This window comes from Aulonocara sp. 'chitande type north' Nkhata Bay, linkage group LG7, assembly GCF_057382095.1.
Source record: "Aulonocara sp. 'chitande type north' Nkhata Bay isolate Kocher_YH1m ecotype deep benthic linkage group LG7, A_spYH_male_GT1.1, whole genome shotgun sequence".
NCBI classification, from domain to species: Eukaryota; Metazoa; Chordata; class Actinopteri; order Cichliformes; family Cichlidae; genus Aulonocara; species Aulonocara sp. 'chitande type north' Nkhata Bay.
In genome coordinates this window covers 60,339,064-60,366,235 of record NC_141350.1, presented here as the reverse complement: position 1 = coordinate 60,366,235, position 27,172 = coordinate 60,339,064, and the positions used below count along the sequence as shown (strand labels likewise).

The following is a 27,172-nucleotide window of genomic DNA, read 5'->3' as shown; positions in this document are numbered from 1 at the left end:
ATGTGGCACTATGTACACCCGTGGAAGGAATAAATACATGCAGCCTTATTTGTATTCTTACCTTGATGGAAACCTCTACAGAGAATAAAGAACCATATTTGAGGAGTCAGGACTATTGATGAGGCGTCTGTTTTAATCACTACAGTATAGGAAGCTCTTTTAGTTGCAATATCTTGGATCTTACGTCGAGAGTTCTGGTGCAAAGCCACCAAATGTTCAAAACTTGATTTAACTCTATAGCTGTAAGATAATGAGCCAATTGTACATGTCCAATTAGTTTTGAGCCTCTATGTATAAAACTAGCTATAATTCTCAGGATGCTAAACTGGTATAATTAAATCTTAAAGTCTGAGGTCGCATTTTATTGTTTTATTTGAATTCCACTGCAGTGTTGTAAAAAAGTCAAAACTATAAAATTGATCAGAATCCAAAAATATATGGCACTAACTGCATATATTGTAGTTATTTTCTTTCTTGCTGCAGATTTTTATGTTGGCACCATTTATGACAGGGAAGGGAATGAATAAAAGGTTCACGTCTAATTACTAAAACATCAAGTTTTCTAAAATAATCAACAGCTTGGAAAATCATGTGGTGGTTAGCAGCTATTCTGCATCGCAACAACAAAGTCTTTCAACTGATTGCCCCAGTCCTGGATTTATGCATGTGAAGAAGAGGCGAGTCCAAACCAAGCTAGGTTTTTACAATTGTACATTAAACTAAACATTTTTCTCAGTCTAAGCAGAATTAGTAAAGGAGACTTTATTGTAATATGGAAAAAATACATAAATAAATTTGACTTTGAAATGAAACCAATAGTGCCAAAAAATATACACATTTATTTTTGAAAACTAGAATCCATTATGTTTGTCAAGTCAATCTAAATGCAACATAACTGGACTTGATTGACTTAAATTGCTGCAACATCTAAATCTTTTCTCCTCACCTTGAAGTTGAGCAGCTTCACCTTGTTGAGTCTGTACTACACGTTTACAGAAGCCGTCAGCTGATCGGCACATCAACTACAGCTGTGCGTATATGCAGTCATGACTAATCTTAATATCGGGCCTCCAATGTGTTGATGATGACAAAGATTTAAAGTCACACATCCTTTATCAAACTGACGCTCTCCAAACATACTAAGGTGAAGAGAATAAAATAAAATGATACAGACGCTTGGCATTATAAAGAACAAAAACAACTTTATTTACAAAAACAGACCACTGACCTGTCCCACAATCCCCCTAAATTCAGTGACTACTGTGGATTGCTATGTCTGTGGCTGAGGTTGGGAATTTACTGGACTGACAAGAACAACACCCAGTGCAAACCTTCAGTATTTTTCCACCAACTCCACAGAACGGCGGCACTTGTTGGACTGCAGGCTGCAGCTTACACACTGTTAGGTGTCAGCTTGTGTTAGGCTCCCAGGTGTGAGTAAGCAATGTGCTTTTTAATGAGCCTGGGGGCCAACATGACATCACAAAGACAGGAAGGGTTTGGGGCTGGGAAGTTTTATACCATCTGGGACAATGGTATGTATGTGTCACAACAAATTATTCCAATTAGCACAAATTAAAATGATATCATTATAAAAAAAAGTTTCCTGTGGTCAAAGCTGGAGGATACACAAATGAAATATTTCAGAGACAGCTTTGTGTACATTAGACATCAACTAGCCTTTCCTACTAGGGGGAATGCAAAAACTCTTTAAATAAAAAAAAAAGATTTTCTTCCACGATGACTGACACTTTCTAACTGTGATCTCTTTGTGAACAGAAAAAGCGATCAAGCGTGTGAACTCTCATACAGCTGTGCCAAATTCTGCTCGCACAGATGTAAGTGTGAAAGACACCAAAGCTACTGCTCAATGTTTAGAGAAACAACAGCTTTGTCATGTTTCCATGTAACGTGTCTTTGTGGTGCTGCATGCATGGTTTCTGTAGTTGGAGGTGACAAAAACCTGACAAATTCTCAGTAACTGACCCGTGAAAAAGTATGTGTGTCATTCCTGTTCACGCAGCAGCTAAATGCTCACACACTTGAAAGCAGGTTATTACATCACAGGTGGTCAACGTGAGACACTTACAAGCCGAGTGGCTTCTTGTAGGTTTCCATGTAAGCTGGTGTCTGCTCACAGTAAACCGCATAATACCTCATTCTGAATCACTAAAGATGACTCGCAGCTGGGAAAAGCAACGATCTGTGGGTCCTGAAACGTATGCATTGGTAAAATTCATGTGTGTTGTGCGAAATGTCCGTGTGTGAGGTTAGAAAGCGTAGCGAGTGCGAATGTCCTCCAGCTTCTTAGAGACTTCGGGTGGTGTTCTGTCCAACTCCTCTGCCACACTTTTTTGCTTGTGAGGGTCCATGCTGTTAAACTGCTCGCACAGATCTCCATCAATCACATTCTGGAGAAAATGACAGAATTTGTTTTTGTTATCCTCAAATATTTTTTAATAAACAGGTTCCGCAGTTGAAACTATATTATAAAAATAAGACGGATGTGTAAAAACAATCCCAACCTTGACTGGGAAGTAGTAGGATCTAAAGCTGAGATGGTCTCTGCCACAAAGAGGAGGAAACTCTGAGCGCATATGCATCTCTAAGTGCTGGAAGAAGTCATGATCCTGTCAGACGAAATAAAGAAATCCGGGGGGTTAAAAAGAGAAGGAAGAGAAATCGGGAGGACATTTGAGCCACACAATACTACTTTAGGATCATGCAAAGTGTGCATGTGTGTTCACTTAAATGAGATCTTAGTGTTTTACCTCATGTGAAGTGAATGGGACTAGTATGCCGATGCCTCCAGACAGTGTGGTGTAGACCAGGGACTCTGAACCACCAGGAATCAGAGTAGTCTTCTGCAGAGATAACACTGTCTCTCCTACATGGTAGTTCATTATTATCTCAGCCTGGGGGGGGGGGGGGGGGGGAGAGGGAGAGGGAGAGAGAGAGAGAGAGATATGTCACCTGAGGCCATTTTATCTCCGAAGATTGGCTGCATGTGCACATAAAGCACATTAACTGCCAGTCTGAGTCAAAAATTGGTCCTGATGGTTTAATCTGATAACCGTCCAGAAACCACCAAACCAATGATGATGATAGTAATCAGAAGGTACTGTGAATACCAAGGGAGCATTGTGTAGTAATAAAACCTCAATATTAGGCTAATTAGACCACATCTGGGACTAAGGAGGGACAAGCAGAGTCGAAATGACCTCTGTACTCCACAAATAAGTCAGAAAGCTGTGCAAAGAAGACAACAGCTTCCCTTTACTTGAACCTGTAACGGTTTATTTCACCTGAAAATGTTTCATACAAAGTGTTTGACCACTGCAGCCCCAGCTGTACACTGGATTACAAAAATCTACACATGCACAATGGATGTCAGGTCAATTTGACATCAACTTTCTTGTATAGTGATTCACCAGGCAATGGACAGAGCGAGTCATCTATCAAAGGGAAGCTCAATGGATCGATTCCCTGGCTATTGGATTGCATGTCAAAGAATCCTTAAGCAAGATGTTAGAGTGTGCAACTGATATAAAATCTTAGGTATAGAAAATACTGCTTATATGAATCTGTGTGATTGGGTGAATGAGCCTTGTAAGGAAAAACGCTTTGAGTGCTCAGAGTAGAAAAGCCTCTACTTTGTATGGCATATATCATTTATGGCAGCATTTTGGCCGAGCCACGTGACTTGCCGGCTGGACAGACGCATAGACAGACATCATTTTGCATAAAGACAAGTCAAGACATCCACACCCATGTCTATATATAGATACGGTACATTTCCAAACTCAAATGAATCTATGCGTGCAGTGTGCACAAGCAGAAATAGCACACACTGTGTCACAATGGCAACTGGGACCAGCTCATAATGACTACACTGGAGGGACTTTCCCAGTCTATGTGCTACCTAAACAGTTTCTGACCAGGATTTAAAATGTGGGATGAGTGATCCGGTGTGTTTCTCCTGTGTGTGCGCGGCTTGTGTTGGTTGCATTTGAGAGTAGGTTAAACTTGTGGTTGATGGTGGTGTGTCTGCGGAGGTTGGAGTGGCCAGGGAGGCAGATTAGTACACCGGGCCAGATTTCAGCACTGGATGAATGCGATGTAGCAGAGGTCTGTCTCAGTTATCCCACCTAAAGCCACAGTTTTCTGCTTTGCCTCATAAAAGTGTACACTTGCTACTTGCAGGATAAACATCTTTGTACTTTGCAACCAATATTAAAATACCACATTTAACATCTACACTAATTTCTAAACAAATGGTAAGGTAATTTTTTTTTTTTAAATAATTCAACATATTCTCAAAAGATGTAGAATCAGACTGTTTCCATTGCATCAATATACTTTGCCGTAATGTAAAGCTCTTAGTATAGTAAGGGTTGTGTTTGCAGCCGCTTTCAGTTTCTCTTTTTGCAGTTCAGATTTGGTTTAAAAGAGAGCAAAACAGCACAGGCCCAACAATGAATGAAGTTTCAATGTATACATTTACTTAATGTTAAAATATACGTTTTACATACACAGCCTTTAACATCTCATCTGAACCAGTCCTATTATTTTAAACATCAGGAAAGTGAAAGTGCTTTGATATTTTCTTCAAAAATGCAGAAGCCCCTGCTACATTCTTTTCTACATGACTTACTGTATATTTTATTATTAATATTTTAATAATCTCACTTCTGGTTACCTTATAAAATACTGGCTTATATCCCCTTTTAAAAAATATATTGAGATATCATTTGTGGCCTATACTGCTCAGTCACAGAAAATGATGAACGATTGTTTAAATGTTTAAGTAACTCTAAGCTTTTTTTTTAAATTTGAAGCATTAACCCGATGCACAAGCCTGAAGCAGGTCTGAACAGACAATGCATGTTAAATCTAAATTGTTCTTTCACTTTGAGGTCAAGCTGAAGACCTCTGCTCCGGGGCAGCAACAGCTGTCAAGACTCATTTATTTGTTTCTAAAGCACTGCGAGGCACTGGCACGACATCACATTTCTGAACTGCTTACCCTCCATCCCACCTCCAGATTCCTCAAATTTGCTTACCAACCATTGCTCTCCATCCCACGCACAGACTTGAAACCAAGTTTTACAGTCATTGGTCCAAAAGTATGGAATGGTTTACCATTAAGAACTTCCCCATCCCTTGATGTTTACACAAACTCATCGAAGAGCCACGTCTTTCCCTTAAACCTCTTTAACCTCACTTTTATTTATTATCTGTTGGCATCCAGAGAGACAATGTCCTTTTTAATTCACTCACTTCTCTTTTTTGAGTCTATGCTTCATCTGCTCAGACACACTGTTTAATTCCAGAAACGTGAAAAGGTGAAGCATATGTGTACCTTCTGTGATGCTCCATTGAGGAGGCCCCTGTCCCATAGAGCCTTGTTCCCAGTGGGGTCTTCATCCACATCATCACTTGTGTTAGGGGGGAGACGCACCTAAGCAAACCAAGGACAAAACATGGAGACATTACGTCATTGCAGAAAATTTTGTTTAGGGCTGATGGTCTTGATGTTTTCTGGCTTTATTCGCCCACAAAAATACAATACACACCCCCAAACACTTCTCGCCCTTTACTTACGATGCTGATGTTCCCAAACTTGTCAGCAGCAGCCATGGTGTCATAATCGAGCAGACAGGCCGTCGTCACCCAGCGGGGATATGTGTCATCAGCGAAGATGATGAGCTGGTTCTCATTACGTCTGTAACGAACCCAGAACAGACTCTCCTGGACATCAGACACGATGACACGCTGGCCAATGGTGTGGATGCCAGTCACCAGGTTGGGAACGTGCTACAAAGAGTTAGGGAGAGCAGTGAGGTACACTCAGTCAAGTGTTTTAAAAGAAAATAATGCAATCTGGACATGTTCCCCAAGTGGTGTCCTGTGCAGCGCTGTGAAAAATGACTTGCTCACACTCATTAAAACTTCTCACGTTACACACTACAGGATGTAACCATTAAGGGAGGGACTAAATAGACTGGAAACAATTGTTAAAAGTATAATCCAGAGGGGCTATACAATGCACATGTGTTTATGTATGCACTGTACTGTATGGTATTAACTCAACTGTCAGCTACATGCATCTTATCTGCAACACAACACTCAGGCAGCAACACTGCTGCACATCAGCTGTTCATTAATTAGATACAACATTGGTCTTTACTGTTTACGCGTTAAAGTAAAGTTGTTCTGTGTGACTGTTAAAGCCCCACAAACTTAAGGAGTGCAATGTTTTTCCCCTTTAAACACGTCCAAATCTTACGTTTCAAAACAGACCGCACTATTTTTATATCCTGTTACACAGAGAAGTTTCAAGGCAGGCTGTTAATTTCAACCAAAACATTCTGGGAAAAATGTTTATGCAAAAGCGTGATGCATCACATACACTCATGAAAAGATTTGCTCTACAGCACAACAGGTGCTTCAAACCTCTAAAACCTAAACACAAAGTGTCTGCAAACAAAAACTAGACACCCTCACACTCAGTCTTGACCCCGTTTACAACAATTACTTTGCTGCATTGAAAACACCCTTCAGGTGGTTTGTTCTTTATATAAAGGCACCTCTGCTTCTTACAAAACGGTGCAGTTTGCTTTGGTTAATAAAGATAAAGGTGTCGTGCCATTAGGAACTTTGAAAAAGTCCCTGATGGCTAATCTGGAACAAATCGGCCATGCACCATTAGATAAAACCTTTTCTTTTCTTTTCACAGGAAGGAAAACCCAGAGTGCAAACAGAGATAAAGCTATCCACATACAGATGAAACTTTTTTTGAAATTGGTTTCAAAGAGTTGAAATAAAAACTATTTACCAGCAAGTTAAAGTATATTTGAAAGTTTTAATAAATAATCATCTGTACTACAGTGTTGTTTTTAACAAGATTAATTAATAAAGATGCAGGTCTGCAATTGAGATTATTGACTATCATTTAGCAGTGTAACTATTGTAGTACGAATGTCTTGTATTGTGATTCGTTTTTTCTGTGTCACTGTACTGAGCACCTGTTGTGCTGGTTACACAGCACATGTTCAAATAGAATATCAATATCTTCTGATGTTTCTTATGCTAGCTAGCTTTGTGAAAGCTGTAATATCTGTTTAAACCATGCCCGTCTGGTGAAAGCTATAGTCAGATGTGTCCAGTAAAAAGTGAACTGGATTTTATTTATTTATTTTTCATGATGACACTTTTTGTTTCTTATTCTGAAATTAATAATTTTATGATGTAAGCCTGATTACATCCCGGATCGGGATGCTTCTGCTCATCAACTCATTGATCATGGGTCAGGTCAAAGTTGGCTCCTTTTAGTAAATCTTTAAAGACTAATTCTTCATCGTCTATATTTTCAGATCAACTATATTCATCATCTCTATAAAGAACCTTTGATAGAAAGTGGGATTCGCAGGTGGAAGAGAGAATATTTATATAGGGTGTATAGATGTTTGTGTCCAGACGTCCTTGTCTTACCTTGTTCTCACACTTGCGTAGCAGCTTCTTTTTCCCCAGGTCGTAGATTCTAAGCAGTTTTCCCACTCCAACTAGGGCTCGTCCCTGGAATGGTGCGATTGCCAAAGGCACGTCCTCTACTGGGGTCTAGAAATAAACAAAACAATCTGGGTTCAGATAAAGATTGAAACAGATACAGAGCTTTTTAAAGAAGACGAAAGGAAGTCTCACTAAACACAGTTTTAGTCATCATAAGAGATTGTAAGACAGCTACAGTGAAATCTGCCTGTGGTTTTGGATTTACTACAGATCCCAGCTGTTTATTTTTAACATGTTAATTTTTTAACGATTTTCTTAGAAAAGCACTTCTGAACAACCGCATAAACAAACTCTTTACCTGTTGAAACATTAAGAAAGTATTTTGGTAAATTATATTTCTCAAATAAGATTACACCAGTCACGAGTCAGACATCGTCAATACTTTCCCTGTCTAAGATATGCCCAAATTACAACTAAAACGCAACTTGAGAATCCAAATTTCCCCTCTGGAGAGTGACTAAGAGTGTGTTCTGAGCTCAGACATCCTGGACAGGAAAAACCTTTCAACCCGGCGCTCTGCTTTCTCCGTGGCCTTCAGCGGGCCTGTCACAGTTTGATGGATATTTCTAGTTTATTTTATTGTTTATTGGAACATACACCCAACGACACAGCCATCTCAGAAAAGTGCATCTGCCTACATCCAAGATGCTGTCATGACTTTGCACTCAGAAATGTGTCATCTTATTGTGCATACTCTGATATCTCTGGTTATATAACAAACAGGGAAAAAAGTGAGTTGTGACCTGATAGAATCATCTAAAATATCAGATCTGGTTAAGTGGTCGGGAAATTCCTGATACCACTGCGAAACACAACACTCATGAGTCATTTCCCCTGTTAATCCACATCAGGTAACAAACGTATGTGGGCTGATTCACCCTGATCGTCTCCACCCTGGTGGGGTTTCTTGGGGAATTGCCCAGCGAGTCTGTGACAACTGGGACAGCAACAGCTGTGTTTCATCCCATCATCAAAATTTTGTATCAGTCTGTCTTGCTTCATGCATTCTGAATAGACTTTCCTCGAGTCCAGTCCTCGTCTTAACATCTGTCTCAAATCATGGCCTGCACACAGTCCCTGAGTAAGCGCAAAGGTGATAAAAGCCAACATCTCCCAAAGAAACCGTATATACATCTTTCTGACATCTGTAAGTCGCCTGTCACACTAACTATTTTCTTCAAACTCCCTTGGGCTGTGAATTATTTTTATTTACTCAGCCTTTCATGATAGAGCTGCACTTGCTACAAGGTCTGAACGTCCTCTCCAGCTGACTTGCTCTGAGTACTGTTACAGCAGAGTGACGGCGGAAATCTTTTGAAACCTGCACACGTGCAGCTGCACCAGAAGGCCAAAAAACAAAGCACAGCACCTAAGCATTAAATTGTTGCAGAGCCTACAGAATGAAATGTTGATTTGCTTTATGAATCAAACTAAAGCCAAATATGACACAGACAAGCACTTTTATGCCGTTTACATCAGTATTCCCCAGTATAAACAGCAAAAGATGAGAGTGAATCAGCTTCAGCCTAATAAATATTCACGGAGAAACAAGCTTAATAAAATTAACCCCTAATGTCACTGAAACCCACCTTGTGCACAAACTCCAGCTTCTCCCCTCCACTGACGAGTCGATATGTGTAGATGAAGCCGCCACCCACTGACCTTGGGTTGAGAATCATGTCTCTGGCAACACCGACCAGGACGTACCAATCGTCACCCGTGTTGGTGAATCGACAAGCGGCCACACTGAAAAACACCAAGTACAACATCAGACCCACCTATATACTATATTGCTAGTTTAGATTAGTCACGCTAATCATTTAGAAATATATTAACACAAAATATTAGCTATAACCTTCAAAACATGGCCAACAATACTGTTTTATATCAGAAAGTGATGCTTTTGATGGATCCAGTAGCCTGCCTTCCAAAATCACAAATTTTATTACCTTTTAATTCCATACTATGGGCATCATTTAATCTTAATAAGCATTTTGCTGCATTAAAAAAATACTGTGCCTGTTTTCAGCAGCTGTTGATACAAATCGACACAAAGTGTCGTTTTGAAAAAGGTTAATTTGTCACCAGGTGAAACCGAAGAACCTCTACAATGGCAGCCCAAACTATTTTCACTATGTCAACGGCTGATTAAGAAACAACACTGAGTATTAATGAAGGGCTTGGAATTTGGGAGGCTCACTGTCCATCAAAGAGAAAGGCATAATAAATGAGAAACAGCCCAGGGTCAGACTGTTTAACCTCACTTAAACCCCACCCACCCATCATGAGTACTACTCACCTGAACGCAGCTTCGTTCTGTTCCAGCTGCACTTGATCCAGTGTTGAACCTTGTATGGGATTAACCAGCCGCACTAGTGAGGCCCACTGTCCTGCGCCGGCTTTGGGTGAACCAAAAATGGCTTCTGGAAGATTTTCATTTAGGAATGCAGCAGCCATCTCAGCAGCCAGTTCTCTTTCATCCTCACCTGCAGCTTCTACCATCTCCTACAGTGGCAAAAGAAGGGATGATTTTCTGTTTATGACATGTTGGCAACTGTTATTTGAATAAAACCAGCCATATGGAAATGATATTCTAGACTACAAACTGTGATGGGAATGTCTGCCATCACAAAGATTATTAATTCATAATATAATTATCATCAGGGACAAAATGCCATTAAACTACCAAATTCTACTTCTCATTATTTCTACTGTTGGGTTTATCAGTGAGAAAAACGAAAAAACAGTAAAAGGATGTCAGGAAAAATTCCTAAATATAAAAGTAGGTTTATAATTTAATAAACCTACTTTTTTAGGCTCTAACCTGGAAAAATAACTCACACAGGAACAAATTTCTGTTCTCTCTTGTTTATACCCGACATGCCGACTTCTTGCCCTTAATAAATTTATTACTGAGAGTAACCGCAGACAGATGTTAACACCACTAGTTGGGTCACAACGATATAGTCATACCTCAGCCATCTGTTGCTTTCTCTGAGCTTTGGTGGCCTCGGTGTAGGCGTTGTGGTCAGTTTCAATCAAAATGAGGTTGTTGGTCTCTGGGTGGATTACAAATTTCCTGGGAGTGTACTGAAGTGGGAAGGCCACTTGGTTGAAGACGGCTCCAAGTTTCTCTAAAGCCAAGATTCTACCAGGCAGACGAGCACAGGTGAGATTTATATAAAAATATATTTTTCGCCCTTCAATAAACTTTTCTTTCTGCAGATTTATAAACACTTTGAACATAAGACGTTTAGAGTTATTTAAATTGCGATAATACATAACAGATGCTGGATTTCTTCAGTTTGAACTCCATTACACAAACAGTGATGCCTATGTTTTACAAAAAAAATTCTCTAAGTGCATCCATACCTTAGAGTATTGGTAGAGATGGCCACTATGCCTTCTGGACATTGCTCAGAGGCAAAACCAGAGGCGTACTCCAGAGTCTCATATGAGAGAGGAGTCAGATGGAAACGAGACTGGTAAGAGTAGCTGAGCCAGGAGCGACTGGACATTGCAAGCACCTGTCAGCAAGAGAAAAGACATCAATTAATCAATTAATTTATAATCAGTGATGAAAAACACAAATTTATTTTTAAATCTTAAGGTTTGATATAAATATTTCTGACTTAATATGATCACAAGCATAAAAACTGACAAAACAAACAATATTTTTGTAAATGCACATATTTGTATTTATGAGCTGATTCTGAGTAAGCGTTCGAGTTACATACAGCTTCCTGTCCTTGCATTCTGACTCTGAACAGTTTAACAGGTCGTGATCCCAGGTAGCGTGTTCTGGTATCTGACAAGTCTCCAGTCACTGGGTCCAAGACAGTCCTCAGAAGCACACCGTTCTGAGAAAGAGGAGCAAAAACACATTAGCAGAAAACCTCTACATAAGCTGAAATGTATAGCAACATAAACTAACATAACAATTGTGACAATCTTTGCTCTGGACTGTGCTCCCTGACTGCTAATTGATCAAGCATGAAAAACATTATCAGTTTGGATTTTAGGTACAAGATCGATCTGAACTCATGCCTGTACACAATCCCTGTATTACATTTGGTTTTACAGAGCTGTGATTTAAAAGTAAAATGTCTTCAACTTCAACATGAAACCTGAGATATTTAAATGTGAAAGAATACCTGAAGCCCAATATTAAGGTAGAGAAAGCCTATGGTTCCTTTGTCTCCAAGTTCATCCTGTTTCTCCACCCCTCCCATCTCCACGATACACAGACTCTCTGGCTGGGCTGGTAGGGCCTGCATACTCAGTGGCTGCAGGCAGTCCTAAACATGGTAAAGTTTCAGGGGGTCAGAAAAATAGCAACATGCAAAGGAATCCGAACATTACGTTTTTGTGTAACAGCACCATTCAATTGTTTAAACGTGCACGTAAACAAAAAAGATTCTTATCCTGTAATCGTTTTTAAAGTTTTTAAAATTTACACTTCTATTGAAATAGTTAAGGCAGACGAGATATTTTAATCCAGACCTTTTTGGGGGGGGGGGGGGGGGGGGGACACATTACTGAATACCCAAAGCATTATTTTCTGGCTTACACGTTTTAAACAGGGAAGCAGAAATCTCCAGTTAATGTCCAATGAATATTTTAAGGTTACTGGTCATCTTAAGAGGCAGTAAAAGTGGTCAGACAACTTTCATGTTGTACAAAGTTTTCCCTAAAAGAAGGATGTAATTGTTTCCTAAACATGACAACATTACTTTGTACTGACCTAATAAGAAACTAAGATTAATTTAGCCTTAAAGGGATTTATGCCAATCATTAATTAAGTTCCCACCACAGGAACCTTTCCTGGATAGTAGGGACTTTTGGAGGGACTGTATTTTCACACTGAGCATCACTGTCTAAACTAAGTTCTGTAGAAGTTAATCAGCTAAAACATCTCTGTTTTTTGGGATTATTTACTTTCAGCAGGTTCTGCAGAAGGCTGCTGAAATTGTTGACATTAAATTAATATTTATCTCAGACGCTCCCGAGCCTTCAGGGAAATCCTATAATTAAAAATCTAGCTGAAGTATATTTCCAGTCATTTTTACATTTATAAGTTTACCAGGAATTTTTAAGTGGTTAACAATGGATTCCTTCAAACTTGGGTGGTAAACACAGGCTAAATTCTGTTACTCATTCTGCACAATGGGAAAGACCTGAGAGTACAGTGACAATGTGCAAATTTGGCTGAGCAGCACAGTTTGGTTTATGAATATGAGAAAAACTTTTCAACAGTTGAAAATACCCATTACCACTGCAAGGGCAATAAATTAAGAAACTAGAAGCAACATGACGTCCTCATTTTTAGCCTGAAAGGGCATGTGCATGTGTGTGCGCGCGTGTGAGTACACACTCTGACTCCACATACTGTGAAGATGACTGGCAAACGAATTTCTGTAGTGCAGCAGATAATGGATACTAGCTTTCAAAAGTGAACACAAGTGCCAAAATTTGCATGTCTGTCCCCTCAGAGCATGAAAATAGTCTTTGCTGTCAATCAACAATAAACTGAACGGTCAAATGTTACTAGGACCAAAACAAACCTCTATAGGAACAAACATCAAAGATGGCAAAGACATACCCAAAACTAAAGTACATGACATCTTGTTCGGATACAAGCTGTCATGGGCTCAATCACATGCCAGCAGATAAACCAGCAAAAGCAATTTCTGAGCAACACCTCCAATTCGAAACAAAAAAGGGTCTCATTGATAATCTCTGTGTCAAGCTCATACCGAAGGATCCAGGGAGATGATGCGAACAGTGTTGTCAGCCAGCCCAACAGCCAGGAATCGGGAGCGTTGCTCACCAGGAGGAACGTTGGCCAGGCTCATACAAACCACATCTGCAGACATCTCTTTCCTCTCTGTGTACTCATTCAGCTGGCCAGACTGAAAAAAATCAAAAGTGAAATACAGACAGCAGCAGGATTAATAAACAGATTTTCCGTCACCTCAGTTCAGTCATCTTCCTCTATTCAATATGGAACCTGAGATATTCAATATTAGTGTTAGAATTAAATCATCAGATACTCTGCAGGAAAATAAATTAAGTGAAGCTAATGATAAGGCAATTTAACTGTGCAGTGAATTGTGAAATTGCCTTTTATAAAATGAAGTGCTGAATAAGGCCATCAAATCATTTGACTGATTAACCCCAAAAAAAGATTTCTTTTCTTTTTTTTGGGGGGGGGGGGGGGGGGGCGGCACTGGGCCTTCACATAGTCTACATAAAGCTCAACGCAGTATTTTTGTGAAAACCTTTTATTACAAAGCATAACTAATACTTGTTAAACACAGCATGAAAGTGGAAACTAGGATTCTGCCAATGGACAATATTCCTGAAGATTGATGGCAGTATTTCTGTCTATTGTATTGCTTTTTAATTAGTACGCAGTATAACTGTAACCTTGTCAATGAAACATTTCACCGTGTGTAGGGAAGACAGTGCAGTGCGGAGCAGAAACAGGTGATCTATTTCACACAGTAAAGATAATCTAACTATAGGCCGAAGGAAAAAAAAATTTTTTTTAAAAAGAGGAAATTTTCTCTTATGACCACTATTTACAGCAGCCCAAATCACTCATTGCTCTGAACAAGGAGAAAGCTGTTATAGCCTATGTTGTCTCACTTAAAGCTGGAGGTGATGAAATAGACTCTTCAGTTTTGGATTTCTTCACTCCACCAACAGTTTTATTTTTCGTGCACATGCCACATTGTAAGCATTATGGAGGCTGAACAGAATGTCAGAGGGGCACAAGAGGATGATCGGATAACACAAAAATAATCTACTTCCTTACCGGGTCCATCTCAAAGTAGACCAGCTCCCCACCAGTGAGGGCGATGACTACTTGCCGCTGGTTCACAGCACAGCGGACAATAGTTTTTTTACCAGGAGTTTTCCACTCGTTCACACGCTTGTCTGCTCGGATGTGACGGATACCATCTGGGTAAACCTGTATGGGGGAGGGAGTGAAAGAACCACAGAGGTAAGATGGAGAGAAAAGACAAAGTACTAGATTGGGTTGATGATGAATAAATGGCCATCTTTGTGTAATTAGATGAATTAATGCATGAACTGTATTAATTATTTGTGCTTAACACACAAAAAGAAACTGATAACATAACCTTTAAAATGTACATCATCTGCTAAACAAAAACTAAAATAAATTTCGAATTTCGAAATGCTTCCTTTGATGCAAAGGAAGGTTTTCGTTTAGTTTTTTAGAAATTATTGGAATTATGATAAAATGCAATTATCAAAGCTGCTCATTTCAAAGAAATTTCATTACTTTGAAATTTCTTTGCAATGTCTAAGGGTGTTTTTACACCTATACTTCGTTTACTCTTTACTCTTACACGTGTAGCTTTTACCCATGGTCTGGTTTCTCTTCACACAGAGCGAGTCATTACAAACCACTTGAGAACGTTCAGTGAAGTTATTGGCCAGCTCATGTGTTTGGACCAGGAGCAACAAGAATACAAAATACAGGAAGTGCTGTGTTCTGAACTATTTGAGAACATGGACAATTTATATTCATTTCACGGCTGGTTGCAAACCCATACTGACCTTTGCACGTCTACGGTACCCTGCCACATCCCAGAATGCAAAGCATATTTGGCTATGGGAAGCTCAAACTTGTAACGTGCACCTGAGCAGCTCAAAGTTGAATCATGTTCACACAATAAACAAACTGCTCACTCGGAACTGGGCAGAGAACACCTGTTCTAACATTGTAACAAACGAACCCCACCATGTAAGAAAATAAGCCACAGTTTGACTTAAATGGACTAAATGGCACAGTGGTGAAAATACCCAAAGGTGATGTGCAGATGAGGTACATTTACGCACCTGTACAAGCGCATCTTCACCCAGGAGTGAGCAGGAGAGAGTGGGTGTTGTTCCCAGAAAACCAGAATCTGTCACTTCTTCTACAGTCTCACCGATGGACAGAACCAGAGTGGCATTGACGAAAGAGACAATAATGTAGGCATCGAACTCATCTAAGAACCAGAGTAAACACAGTATTGATCAGAAGAAAAAACAAAACAAAATTACTAATGGCATTGAACACACAAGTTTGGTTGCACACTGTTTCAGTAGGTGGTTATATGTTAGTTTACTTTAATAGAGTCAGCAAAGAAATGTTCATCTCCAGCATGTACTGCATGCGTGTACTGCATGCGTGTACTGCATGCGTGTACTGCATGCGTGTACTGCATGCGTGTACTGCAGCGCCACACTGCTTCATGTGGCTGTCGCATCACAAACATAGGGATATCTGTCAGGGCAGCTGCTCCAGCTAGTGGTGAGTGGCTCCCTAACATCTTATACTAAACAGCTAACCAGTGATGTACATTAACATAACAGGAATATGTTTCACAGACTTTTCTTACTTTCAGCATGTTTTATAACCTTGATTAGCCACACACATCCTGGAACAAGAATATTCTTACCTTCTACATGTCTGCGTACAGTCCACACAGCATTGGGGTTACCGGGCAGTTCAGACACAGCCATCTCTGAAACCTGACAGAGGCGGAGAGAGGGGAACAGACAGGGTGGGGGAAAGAAAAAGAAAATTGAAAGTTTATCATCATTACAAAGACAAACACAACAAACCATTTTTAAAAGCTCATCTTCACAGTAATGGAAGTAAGACATTAACAGGGTACAGCCAACATTGTGAGCGTAACTCAAAGGCTGGGAAAAACGTGACACCAAGCTAACAGTCGTTCAAAGTGTGATATGAAAAGAAGGCTTTGTGTGTTTGCTGGAATCAGAGATAGTAAAAGACTCTTCAGTATTTGTTCAGAGAAGAGACATGAAAAAACTCATCAATTTCACAGCCAGCAAAGTACATGTGTGGGCTTTCTCTAATTACGTTAGAAAAAAAACAGTGTGTGTACCTCCAGTCCGTGCCGAAGGACCCTTAGAGTGGACCGGGGTCCTCGTCCACATGATACATAAAGCTGAGGTGTGTCCTCATTGGCCAAATCAGCAATCTGGAAGAAAGTAGGAAGAGAGTAGTCAATGAGCCAGAAATGTTCTGGTTTAAGATTTAAGAAAAAAATCTGTCTCACAAGTTCAGGCAATTAGATTAGTCCCCATGTTCATCTGACAGGACACTCACCTGACAGGACATGATTGGTGACAGGTTCTCCTGTTCATCCACCAGCACAAGATTTTTAAGTGGGCGTGGCTGAAAGAAGAAGGTGTCTCCCTCTTCCAGCGGCATTGCCGATGAGAACTCGGGCTCATCATCATCATCACCCAAGTGGGCAATCTGGTAAAGGTAACTAAAGGAAAGAGAAATAGAGGTTAATCAAAGACTGAGAGATACGAAAAGAAACACTTGAGTTTCTGTTTGCAACCTACTGGTTTCCAAACTCTGAAGACACAAAGAGGAAGCCAGTCTTCAGGACGCACATCGCTGTTGCAACGGGAATTGTGTCAAAGTACTTCAGCCTAATTTCTGTGACCTAAGAGACAAAACAAGCATCGTTTTTTATTACGGGAATATGTATTATAATGAGCATAAATAGAAAATCATCCATCCAGTTCCGCTTATCCTTTTCAGGGTCGCGGGGGGCGCTGGAGACTATCCCAGCTGTCATAGGGCGAGAGGCGGGGTACATCCTGGACAGGTCGCCAGTCTGTCGCAGGGCCAACACACAGGGACAAACAACCATTCAACACTCACATTCACTCGCACATTCACACCTAGTGGTAATTTGGATTATCCAAATAACCTATCCTCACAAGCTGCATGTCTTTGGACGGTGGGAGGAATAGAAAACCGATAATGGTAAATGGCCTGTATTTGTATAGCGTTTTACTTAGTCCCTAAGGACCCCAAAGCGCTTTACACGTTCAGTCATCCACCCATTCACACACACATTCACACACATAATGACAAAAGTTCAAGAAATGTTAATGAAGAATTTAAAAGTAATCCCTGCTGAGAACAAGAGTATTTGCGTTTGCTACTTTCTTGCTAAGCTAATGTCAACACGCTACAGATTTCCCTATAAAAGTAAAAGAGTGAGTTTATAAGCATTTGGCTCTTTTTGAAGAAGCTGAGGGAGCTAATCAAATTGAAAGTGAGCTTTTAATAAGATGAGCCATGAAAAAGAAATCGAGTAAAAAGCCTATTTTCAGACATTGGATAAACTGAGCAATTACATAAACTGGGCAGGATAAGATAAATACGACATGTTTATCTAGTGTTTGTTAATCAAGCAACTGTGATTCTAAGAAAGAAAAAAATAAAGAAAAAAAACAGAAGCTGGAAGTGAACATAATTAGTCCCATTAAATAAATTTGTTAAAAATGTCTAGTTTCCATCCATCCTTACCATTTCTTCATCAGTTTCTAGAGTAACCTTAAAGATGTCTCCCTGCTCAGTCTGGGCCAGAAAAAAGAACATGGACTTGGTCTTGTGGGTAGCTGAGCACACAAATATCATGCCACGCTCTGGGTCATCCAGGTCGTTCTGTGGGGTGGAGCAGAAGAGAATGTGAGGGAGGATAAAAATAGACGTTTATGCAAAGAACAATGTGGGACTTGCAAAACAACCAAAATTCCACATGAACAGAGAAAAAAATGTTTAAAATCTACTTAGTGACTCACAGCTTAAAATCAGGTAAAGTCTCACGATGTGTACTGATGTTATCATGCATCAAAACACACTTAAAATCTGCACAGGAAATCCTGTACTATAAATATTTGCTTTTTAATGTGCATTCCTGTAAGAAGGACTCACTCTACGCCGTGGAATGGGACAGCGAATGTCAGGCTGGTCTCCAAAATTCTTGTAGGTGATGTAGTTTTCAGAGCAGATTAAAACCCCACTGGGCCCATCAGAACCACCAGGAACTGGAATCATTTAGAAGGGTTGTCATTTTTAAAAAACATAATGATGAAGGAGTAAGAATTTCAAAAAAGCACAGTAATCTCTATTTTACAACAGAATGCTTTCTTTTAATACGACATCTAACGCTGTGTTATTGCGTTGGTAAACTTTTGTAGAGATCAGAGAGGGTGAATCTTTCTCCAGTGTTTCTCAGAGAAGAGACATGACAAACTCATCACATCTACAACACATTGATGTAACAATTCTTTGTAACCTCGCTGCAATAATTATCTTCTGAAAGCAAATCAATTTGTAAAAATGTTGATATTTCAACTACTCCCTACCTGATGAATAACACTACTGTTGTTTCCTTTAAATATGACCAACACTACTCAAATACTCACCAGTTATGAGGAAATTTCCATGTTCTTCCAATGCCTCGCTGTACTTGCGGACCACATGGTTCAGGCCGAGATCCAGCTCGTAAAAGGTGAGCGTCTGTTGTGTGTTGGCAGCAGCTTCTCCTGTTGGGTCGTTGTCAGCTTCCTGTAGACATTAAACACACTTGATTATTCTGGTAAACAAACAAAACATGACTGGTTTTTTTTCAATTAAAGTCATGCTGAGGTCAGAGAAGTTAAATCTTTCTCCAGTGACAGTCAGAGAAGAGACATGAAAACTCATCACACAACAACAGTTCAGTGTATGTGAAATTCAGCAGCCCTGCACGTTTGTGCTTTGTGTCCTTACCTCATAGTCCATCTCTAAGCAGGCAAACATGGGATTTTCAAACCCAACATCGACTCCAACCACATGGTAGACCAGTGTGTTTGCTTTATGGGCTTCCAGTGGAGAGGAGATGGTCAGTCTCGCAGCAGCATCTCTGTTCAGAATATACACCAGCTTCTGTTTCTCTATCGCACCTAGTCAGATAAATGACAAAACATATTGTGTGCTTCATTTAACTGGTTTAATACAACTATTTATATGTGTGTGTATATAAATTTTCTTCAGGATTTAAACAATAGTAACTCAGCACACATTAATTAACATCATAATTGTTCCACAAAACACTTCTATCAAGGTAAAATTTTCTGATGTAGAACTACAAAATTTATAGCATTTGATGCTGATTTATTATCTTAAGCACCTGTAAGGCTCTTGGGGTTAGGTCAATTATAGCAATATTTACACCACTGACATTATACTAACACACCAAGGCCCAAATAAAAGAAAAATAATCATCAGTCTATAAACCAAATTACCATCTAAGCTGACAACCTCTGTCTTTGCCAATAAATAAATGAATAAATAAATAACTGTATGGAGCCACAAAACATATTATAAAACCTATCAACTTTGCAGGTTTGTTAAATGGATTGGATTTATATAGCGCTTTTCAAGGCACCCAAAGAGCTTTACAATGCCACTATTCATTCACTCTCACATTCACACACTGGTGGAGGCAAGCTACGGTTGTAGCCACAGCTGCCCTGTGGCAGACTGACAGAAGGCCGATGGCTGCCATATCGCGCCATCACCTGACCAACACCAGTAGGCGGTAGGGTAAAGTGTCTTGCCCAAGGACACAACGACCAGGACAGAGAGCCCAGGGATCGAACCGGCGACCTTCCGGTTACAGATACGCTTCCCAACCCCCTGAGCCACGGTCGCCTTAAAATGTCATGTTTTATTGTATTTGTAAGATCATAAAAGTAACTTATCACCAAATGGAACAATTTTGAATTGGGGGAGAAAAAAACAAAAGAGGCATCTGTTAGTATGTTTAGGCCTACTTGGGTACATAGATGTTACAAAGCTATCCAGGCCCACTTTGCTCAAATGCAAGTAGGACTCAAAGGATTCAAATTAAACACAGCCTATTTTAACAACAAATAAATTAAATACCACAGTAAGTTATTTAAAAATCACTACAGGCCAGTTTGTATAAAGTCTTGCTGCAAAGCCTTCATGCAGTTTCAAAGCTGCAGATTCACACACACTGTATAAACCTAAAAAAAAAAAAAAGTACATTAGAATAAATACCTTTAAAATACATCAGTCTTAACTGATGGACTCTTTTGGAGTATATAGTTTTTGGTGTTGGTTTGTAATGTAAGGGTTTTTCCTGGCACTGAACTGGCTTTTTCGTGGTGACTACATCCAACGCTAAACACACCACAGCAGATTACACACAAAATCCTAGCAGTGTCTATGATTAAAAAAAAACCCATTGAGCTCTTGCTCTTGTTCACCTTCGTCAAAGAAAGGGTGCTCATCTTACGAGAGAAGGAAAATAGCAATATAAAAAATAAACAGTGCACAAACATCTGGATTCTGTCTGATATGATGGACTCTACATAATGGTCTAATGCTGATTTCATGCATACTTCATAAAATTCTCACCTATCATTACAGCTCTGCCTTTTGGGTCAACAGCAAGGAACTGTCCAGGAACAATACGGCGGCAGCCGCTCTTCCCAAATGTTTCCTGGTGGATCTTCTCAAACATATTTTTTGATGGATGATACTCCAGGATGACGATACGACCACTGTCACTCCCCACAACAATGTAATCTAAAAATACATAAATATCACTTAGAAACGACGCCAGCCTGTCAACATTATATTAATTATGATACGGTCATGTAATTAAAGCTTAGGTAATGAAAGCCAATGGAGGCCAACTTCCCCTTCTAATTGTAAATGAATAAAAAAAGAATGCACTACAAACAAAACATTAGTGTCAGACAAAAGATTTAATAAAAACCACTTAAAAGAAAATTATTAATACATACCATTTAATCTATGCAATCCATGTTTAGAGTTACAAACACATGTATGTGAGTGCATATGATGTCATTTCTGTACCTTTGGTTCCTCCAGTGAGTCTGAAGGCCATCAGGGATCTGATGATGCCAAACACTTCCATTGTGAGAAGAGTGTGCACCTTTCCTGTGTTGGCATCTGGCCGTAATAATTCCAGGATCTTTCCTCTGGAAACAACAATCTCCTGCATCTTGGTTCCTACCAAAACATAATATCAGACATATGATGTGGATATTTTTATGGTTTTCCCTGAATCCTGCTTCTAAAAAAGCATTTTGTGATATTTCTTTTATGTATTTTTTAACCATGAGAAAACTATGCTTTACATTATCTCCATCAACATACTGAGTGAAACACCATGATAGGATAAACTCTAAGGACTATACAAACACAAGAAAATATACTTAAATAAAACAATTAATGCTAATTAGTGCTAATTCTCATAGAAATTGCAGTTAAAGGCTTCTTTGACAATAAAGGAGGGGTACCAAGCTTTGATAAATTAACCATGACCTAACCAGACATAAAGCAGTGACATCTGGCGCAAATTCACCTGAGAAGTTTCCATGGATGGCATGGGTGATGCCGGTGGCACGCTGCAGGGTGATGTTGTAGAGAAACATGGCTTCCACTCGAATCTTATTCAGAGGAAGCTGAAAGAGCGCTTAACCCGGCTCAAAACTGTAAACAAAGAAAACCAAAAGTGTATTTACAGTAAGGAATCAAGAAGTTGGAGACCACTGGACAAAGTCACAATAAGCTACGCGGTCGCACTGGTGACAAATGAGGGCTCTTCAAACTGAGGTCAGCTGTAGTGGGACTGTGGAGCAATATATAGCGACTGCACTCATCACAATATTGCTATGAAAAGTTGGTGGAGAGGTGTAGCGTTTGCTGTACACAAAATCCTACGGCGCCGCTAACGTTAGCTAAACATTAGCTGTGAGAAAATTAACGTTCACCGGACATTTATTTACTACCTCTGTGCTTGTAAACCGTGCAATAGGGGTCAAGAATTCCTTTAACACGAATTTAAACTACTCAAAACGATCGTTTACATCAATCCAACAGTATGAGAACATGGCCCATTCATACAAAGCGCCACTTCTGCTTAACGTCCCCCCCCCCCCCTTTTTTTTTTTTTTGCTATATTACTTTAACTAGTGCAAACTTCACACACATAAAACATCTGTTTAATTGCGGAAGAGATGCAGTTCTGCAAGATATAATATTTACCGGTGTGTTTCGTAAGATGACTCTGATTTCAGATGGATAAAGTTTCATTTACGAAAACTATTTCCTTGAAACCCTGAGAAGCCGACGCTGAACCGCCGTTGGTGGGTCCTTTGCCAGCCAAACACGCCGTCGCAAGAGTTGACCTACACAGTGCCTGACGGAAATGAGAGACTGTAGTACTGCATTGTGCACAGCAGATGACGACAAAGACCTCAAGATTAACGGAATTATCGCGATTGGGCGCCATAAGAAAAACAATATCTGTAAAATAGTTTCCCACTGCATTTATTGCCCCTGTCTTCTGCACGCTTTATCATGATAGCACTCTACACTCTACTACACTATTTAGTCGAAAACAATAAATAACCCGTATGCTTGTTGCACACCAGAAAAGAAAGACAAAATGTAGAAAATAAATAATTATGTTTGTGTCCTTGATATTAAGTTACATTTAACTTAATTAAGGAGCCGTTAAGAAAAAATTAGCAGGATTTTTAAAATGGGGTGGCCCATAGGAGGGACGTGAGACAAATGCAGGGAGGTCCAGCAACACCAAGGTAGGCAGAGATGATGGAAAATCAGAAAATAAAAGCAAAGTAAAAGCAGTTTGTTAGGTTAGTTATATAATGATCATTGATATACACAGACGTACCTTCATAAAAACGCATTAGGAGATGTCACAAATCGTCCTAACACACTGTATGCTCTCTGTCCCTTTAACACTGTGCTGTAATAAACTAACAAGTGTTATTATTGAGATGTTACTGCGGGAAAAGCATTATTGTAGCTCAATGTTGAAGCTGCAGTTTATAACGAAGGATTGCATGTTTTCGCTGTAAAACACGACAGCGTATATCAAACTGTGTGACATTTGCCACCCACAAAACGCGTTCTACACGCAATTGCTCTCGCTTACGGCCATATCACCCTGAACACGCCCGATCTCGTCTGATCTCGGAATCTAAGCAGGGTCGGTCCTGGTCAGTACTTGGATTGGAGATCGCCTGGGAATATCAGGTGCTGTAAGCTTTTTCGCTTCTACACACAAACTGCAGAGTGCGCTGATGCTCACTCAGTGGCGACAGCATTGGCTTTTGCTTTGTAAAAATACAAATGACAGTTTAAACACTGAAACTAATTTGAGCTGCTTTAGCTCATTCTCTAGTAGCCTACATGTTTGCTTTGTGAGTCCTACACAAACAGCACTTCCACGGACGCTGTAAGGTCCAATTCTTCCTGCGTTATATCAGCATCGCTGTACATGCACAGAGCGCCAGTACATGTTTTTATGCACATGAACTCGATAATAAACAATTAAAAAATGCATTTATATTTGTACAGTTAGTGGGGGACTAGGTTATTGTTCTTCTCACAGTTTCAGTCTGGTAAAGAAGTGTTTATTTCTCAATCCCACTGTGAGCCTGTCTGCTGCAGGACCGGTGTCTGTCAGACCAGCTTTCAACTCTGCACTCAACAGTTACCTCGTTTCATATAACTCATGCAATGTGAAAGCCCTTTTTTCTGACAGTTGGAGCTACAACTGCTACATCCTCAGATTGGCACCATTAAACAGGATACATCTCTAAATTAGAAAAGGATCATGATTGAGCGAGTGTACAGTGACAACAATATACCTAGCACAGCCGTTTTCATAAAGCTAAAAACTAAACTTCTCTTTTGAACAGAAAGTTGTTACTTTGGTGCCATTACATTGTTTTTTAAAAGTATGGACAAAAAAGTTTTATTTTATACTATCAAGCAATAAAGAGGTCATTGTTTAACAAAAACAGTTTTATATCTCCATGTAAGAGCTCAGGATCTCAGTACATTAATATTTCTATGACTGAATTATTCATATATACATGTGTGTGTTTTAAGGACTTGGATAATCGATAAATGGAAAAAGAATAAACCAGACAATGAAACAATAATCTTTTATGAGTGTTTATTTTTAAACCAGCCAAAATGATTAAATTAGAAACTAAATATAACAGCTGCTGGCTATGCTTCTAATTTCTGGTTGATATTGTAGTATTCTTTTAGGCTGGACGTCCAAATTGGGTGAGACGACTTTAGGTTTGAATGGGAGTTTAATTTGAATACATTTGATTTATGTAGCAGCATTTTAAAATAATAATTGTTAAATATAATAAATAAAAGACCTTAAAAATAATAGAGACAAAACCCCAACAATTAAATAATCCCCTATGAGCAAGCACTTGGTGATGGTGGGATAGAAAAAACCCTTTTAAGAAATGTTCGGCAGAATGAGGCTCAAGGATGAGCAACTGGTTGGGGATGACAGAAAAGACAAAATAAGAAAAAAATCAAGAGCATACGACGAGGACAAGACAAAACACATGATGGGAGGAAGAGGACCAACGTTACTGACACGCAGTAGTGATATATTAACACACTGAGTAAAAGACAGAAGTGCTCAGTGCATGATGGGAAGTTAATGAGCAGTTGTGGCCTATAACAGCATAACTAAAGGATGGGACAGGGTCAGCTGATCCAGCTGTAGCTGTAAGACTGATCAAAAAGGAAAGTTATGAGTTTAATGTTAAAAGACGAGAGCATTTCTGGTTAAACAGGACAGGGACAGGAAAGCTGAAGGGTCAGCCTCCCATTAGACTCATTAGACCTCACCAGAGTGAACAACTTTCTCTGCAGCAACACTACTCATAACTTTTATTCACACCCTGTCCTGATACTTCTATTTCATCTGCTATCAACAATAACCATACACTATTATTGCAATCTATACTACAGCTCAAAAGTCTGTAGAGAATTAGAAATGTCTTATTTTCTGACAACAGTAAAAATCGTTTAGATGTTTTACTAAATTAATCAGAAGCGTAAAGAAATATAAATAATTAACGGTAACATTTATCATAAATCACAAATGAGATTTAGTGGAATATCTACTTAGTGTTGTTGAGACTCTCCGATTCTTTTTGTCTCGGTAGAGATCACACAGAGATGTTTCCAAATTTCACACAATCCTTTTATTACCCATTTTCCTTACAGATGCATCTGGAGATCAGCACACTGCATCCTGTGCAGTCCTACTCTAAAGGCTGATCTGAAGGGTTTTACACAACAGCTACAGTTATAGTCTCTGGTCTCCAATTTCTACAGTAAATCCCCCACAATGGAAAAACACTGGTAAAGTGGCCTGGGGTGCTGACACCCTGACCCCCATCTCCTTTTAAGGTAATGTACATTGGCAATTGTCTGCCCCTCACCCTCAGTAAATCTTGCTACTGTCCTGTGTTTGGGGGTTAATTGCCCCACTTCACTGCACCCCAGTTCTTTGTTCCCATCCCAGGACTATTTTCTATTTTGTAATCTTAAATCCTATCAACAACAAAATCATACTACGACACACACTAATAAACTACATTCACTATGACCTCAATACCTATTACACAGTCCATTATTTCTACAGTGTACTGTTATGAAAACAACAGAATGATGATGAGACACTGTGGTAAAGTCTTACAGGTATATTTGCAGATAGTTATCAATACAGGATAAACACTGTGGGCTCCAGGAGACGGGGCAGAGGTAGGGAAGGTTGTCTGGAGGCACACTCAGACACTGTCACAGAAGGTCATGGAGATCCGTAACACTGAAACGTCTGCACAGAAACAAAGAGTGAGCAAAGGCAAGAACTGATGGAAAATGTGACATGACTGTGGCATAATACGTTACCTTGGTACTGCAATGATCTGGTTGTTTAGAAGCCAGCATGAAGACCTCGTGAGGAACAGGCGAGTAATCAGCTGATTGTTCACAAGTGACTGAGGGACGGGAAGGTGGAGGAGCATCCCCTAAAAAAGACAAGCACACGGACAACAACACAGGCATACACCGAAAGAGGAGAGAGAAAGAAGCAGGCCAGCAAAAGAGAGCAAGGGAACCATGACATCTACTGAGGCCCATTTTTATTTGATACATCGTATCACCAGATGTCAGTTTGTGATGTTAGATCCCAACTTGTCAGTCAAGAAATCTTTTTCCAAAGATATCAGCACAAACCAAAATCATTGTGTGGATTAAAAACAGTAAATTATGGAGGTTTGTGATGGATCATCCAATTTTCTGTTTGTAATCTGGTTAAATCAAATGTGTTCTATGTGTCCATACAGGAGTGAGTGTTACTAAAATTTGGTCCATGTATAACTGTGTAGACATTTCCTAATGCATCATGGGTGATTTAACCAATAAAAGATTCATTAAACACACATCTGTGAAAACATTACTGGTAAACGTTGTGAAAAATTATGTTAAAGCAAATATAATTTTAAAATTAAGACAAGAATGTTTGAATCTGACCACAAACTTTTGAGCAGTAGTGTGTGTTGTATGCATGTGTCTGTCTGTATCTGATCAGGATTTTGTCATCAGTGTCAACAAAACGCTCATTTTTTTTAGCTGTTTCTGTCATCAAAAATTGAGTTGGAGTGTTTTAACTCTGATGGCAATCTCTCCCTAACAAGTCCACTTTATTGCGTGCTCATTTTCTCCTATTAGTTGCTCATACGTATATAATTAGGAAACATGCATTAAGTCAGTAGTCCTCAACCTTTTTTGCGCCACGGACCGGTTTATGCCCGACAATATTTTCACGGACCGGCCTTTAAGGTGTCGCGG

General features: G+C 39.5%; 1 protein-coding gene and 1 pseudogene across 2 annotated transcripts; one reads left to right on the top strand and one right to left on the bottom strand.

Moving 5' to 3' along the window:
* Positions 1-1,182: 1,182 nt before the first annotated feature.
* Positions 1,183-26,987, bottom strand: sf3b3 (splicing factor 3b, subunit 3). 2 transcript variants are annotated; one of them, XM_086301724.1, is made up of 28 exons: positions 26,231-26,987; positions 26,019-26,156; positions 21,831-21,958; positions 21,320-21,475; positions 20,855-21,025; positions 19,199-19,371; positions 18,853-18,994; positions 18,359-18,471; positions 17,951-18,088; positions 16,972-17,075; positions 16,727-16,892; positions 16,503-16,598; positions 16,050-16,122; positions 15,445-15,596; positions 14,393-14,548; positions 13,329-13,484; positions 11,727-11,870; positions 11,310-11,432; positions 10,945-11,099; positions 10,546-10,720; positions 9,872-10,077; positions 9,162-9,318; positions 7,495-7,620; positions 5,605-5,817; positions 5,363-5,461; positions 2,772-2,915; positions 2,526-2,630; positions 1,183-2,411 (listed from the first exon to the last, which is right to left on the bottom strand). In XM_086301724.1, exons 3-28 carry the CDS (start codon positions 21,898-21,900, stop codon positions 2,271-2,273), a joined length of 3,654 nt encoding a protein of 1,217 aa, XP_086157850.1. In that variant the 5' UTR covers positions 21,901-21,958; positions 26,019-26,156; positions 26,231-26,987; the 3' UTR covers positions 1,183-2,270. The 2 variants fall into 2 exon arrangements, with proteins under 2 accessions (XP_086157850.1, XP_086157849.1); XM_086301723.1 differs by lacking the exons at positions 26,019-26,156; positions 26,231-26,987 and adding an exon at positions 22,514-22,661.
* On the top strand, positions 23,424-23,542 carry LOC147326459 (5S ribosomal RNA; annotated as a pseudogene).
* Positions 26,988-27,172: the final 185 nt, after the last annotated feature.

Excerpts from the sequence above, each read along its gene's own strand:
- sf3b3 (XM_086301724.1), bottom strand. The coding sequence starts at position 21,900 with ATGTTTCTCTACAACATCACCCTGCAGCGTGCCACCGGCATCACCCAT. Across the intron at positions 14,549-15,444 it reads GTGAAGATGCGCTTGTACAG|GTTTACCCAGATGGTATCCG; the intron begins GTGCGTAAATGT and ends TCCCCCATACAG. Across the intron at positions 11,871-13,328 it reads TCATCTCCCTGGATCCTTCG|GACTGCCTGCAGCCACTGAG; the intron begins GTATGAGCTTGA and ends TACCATGTTTAG.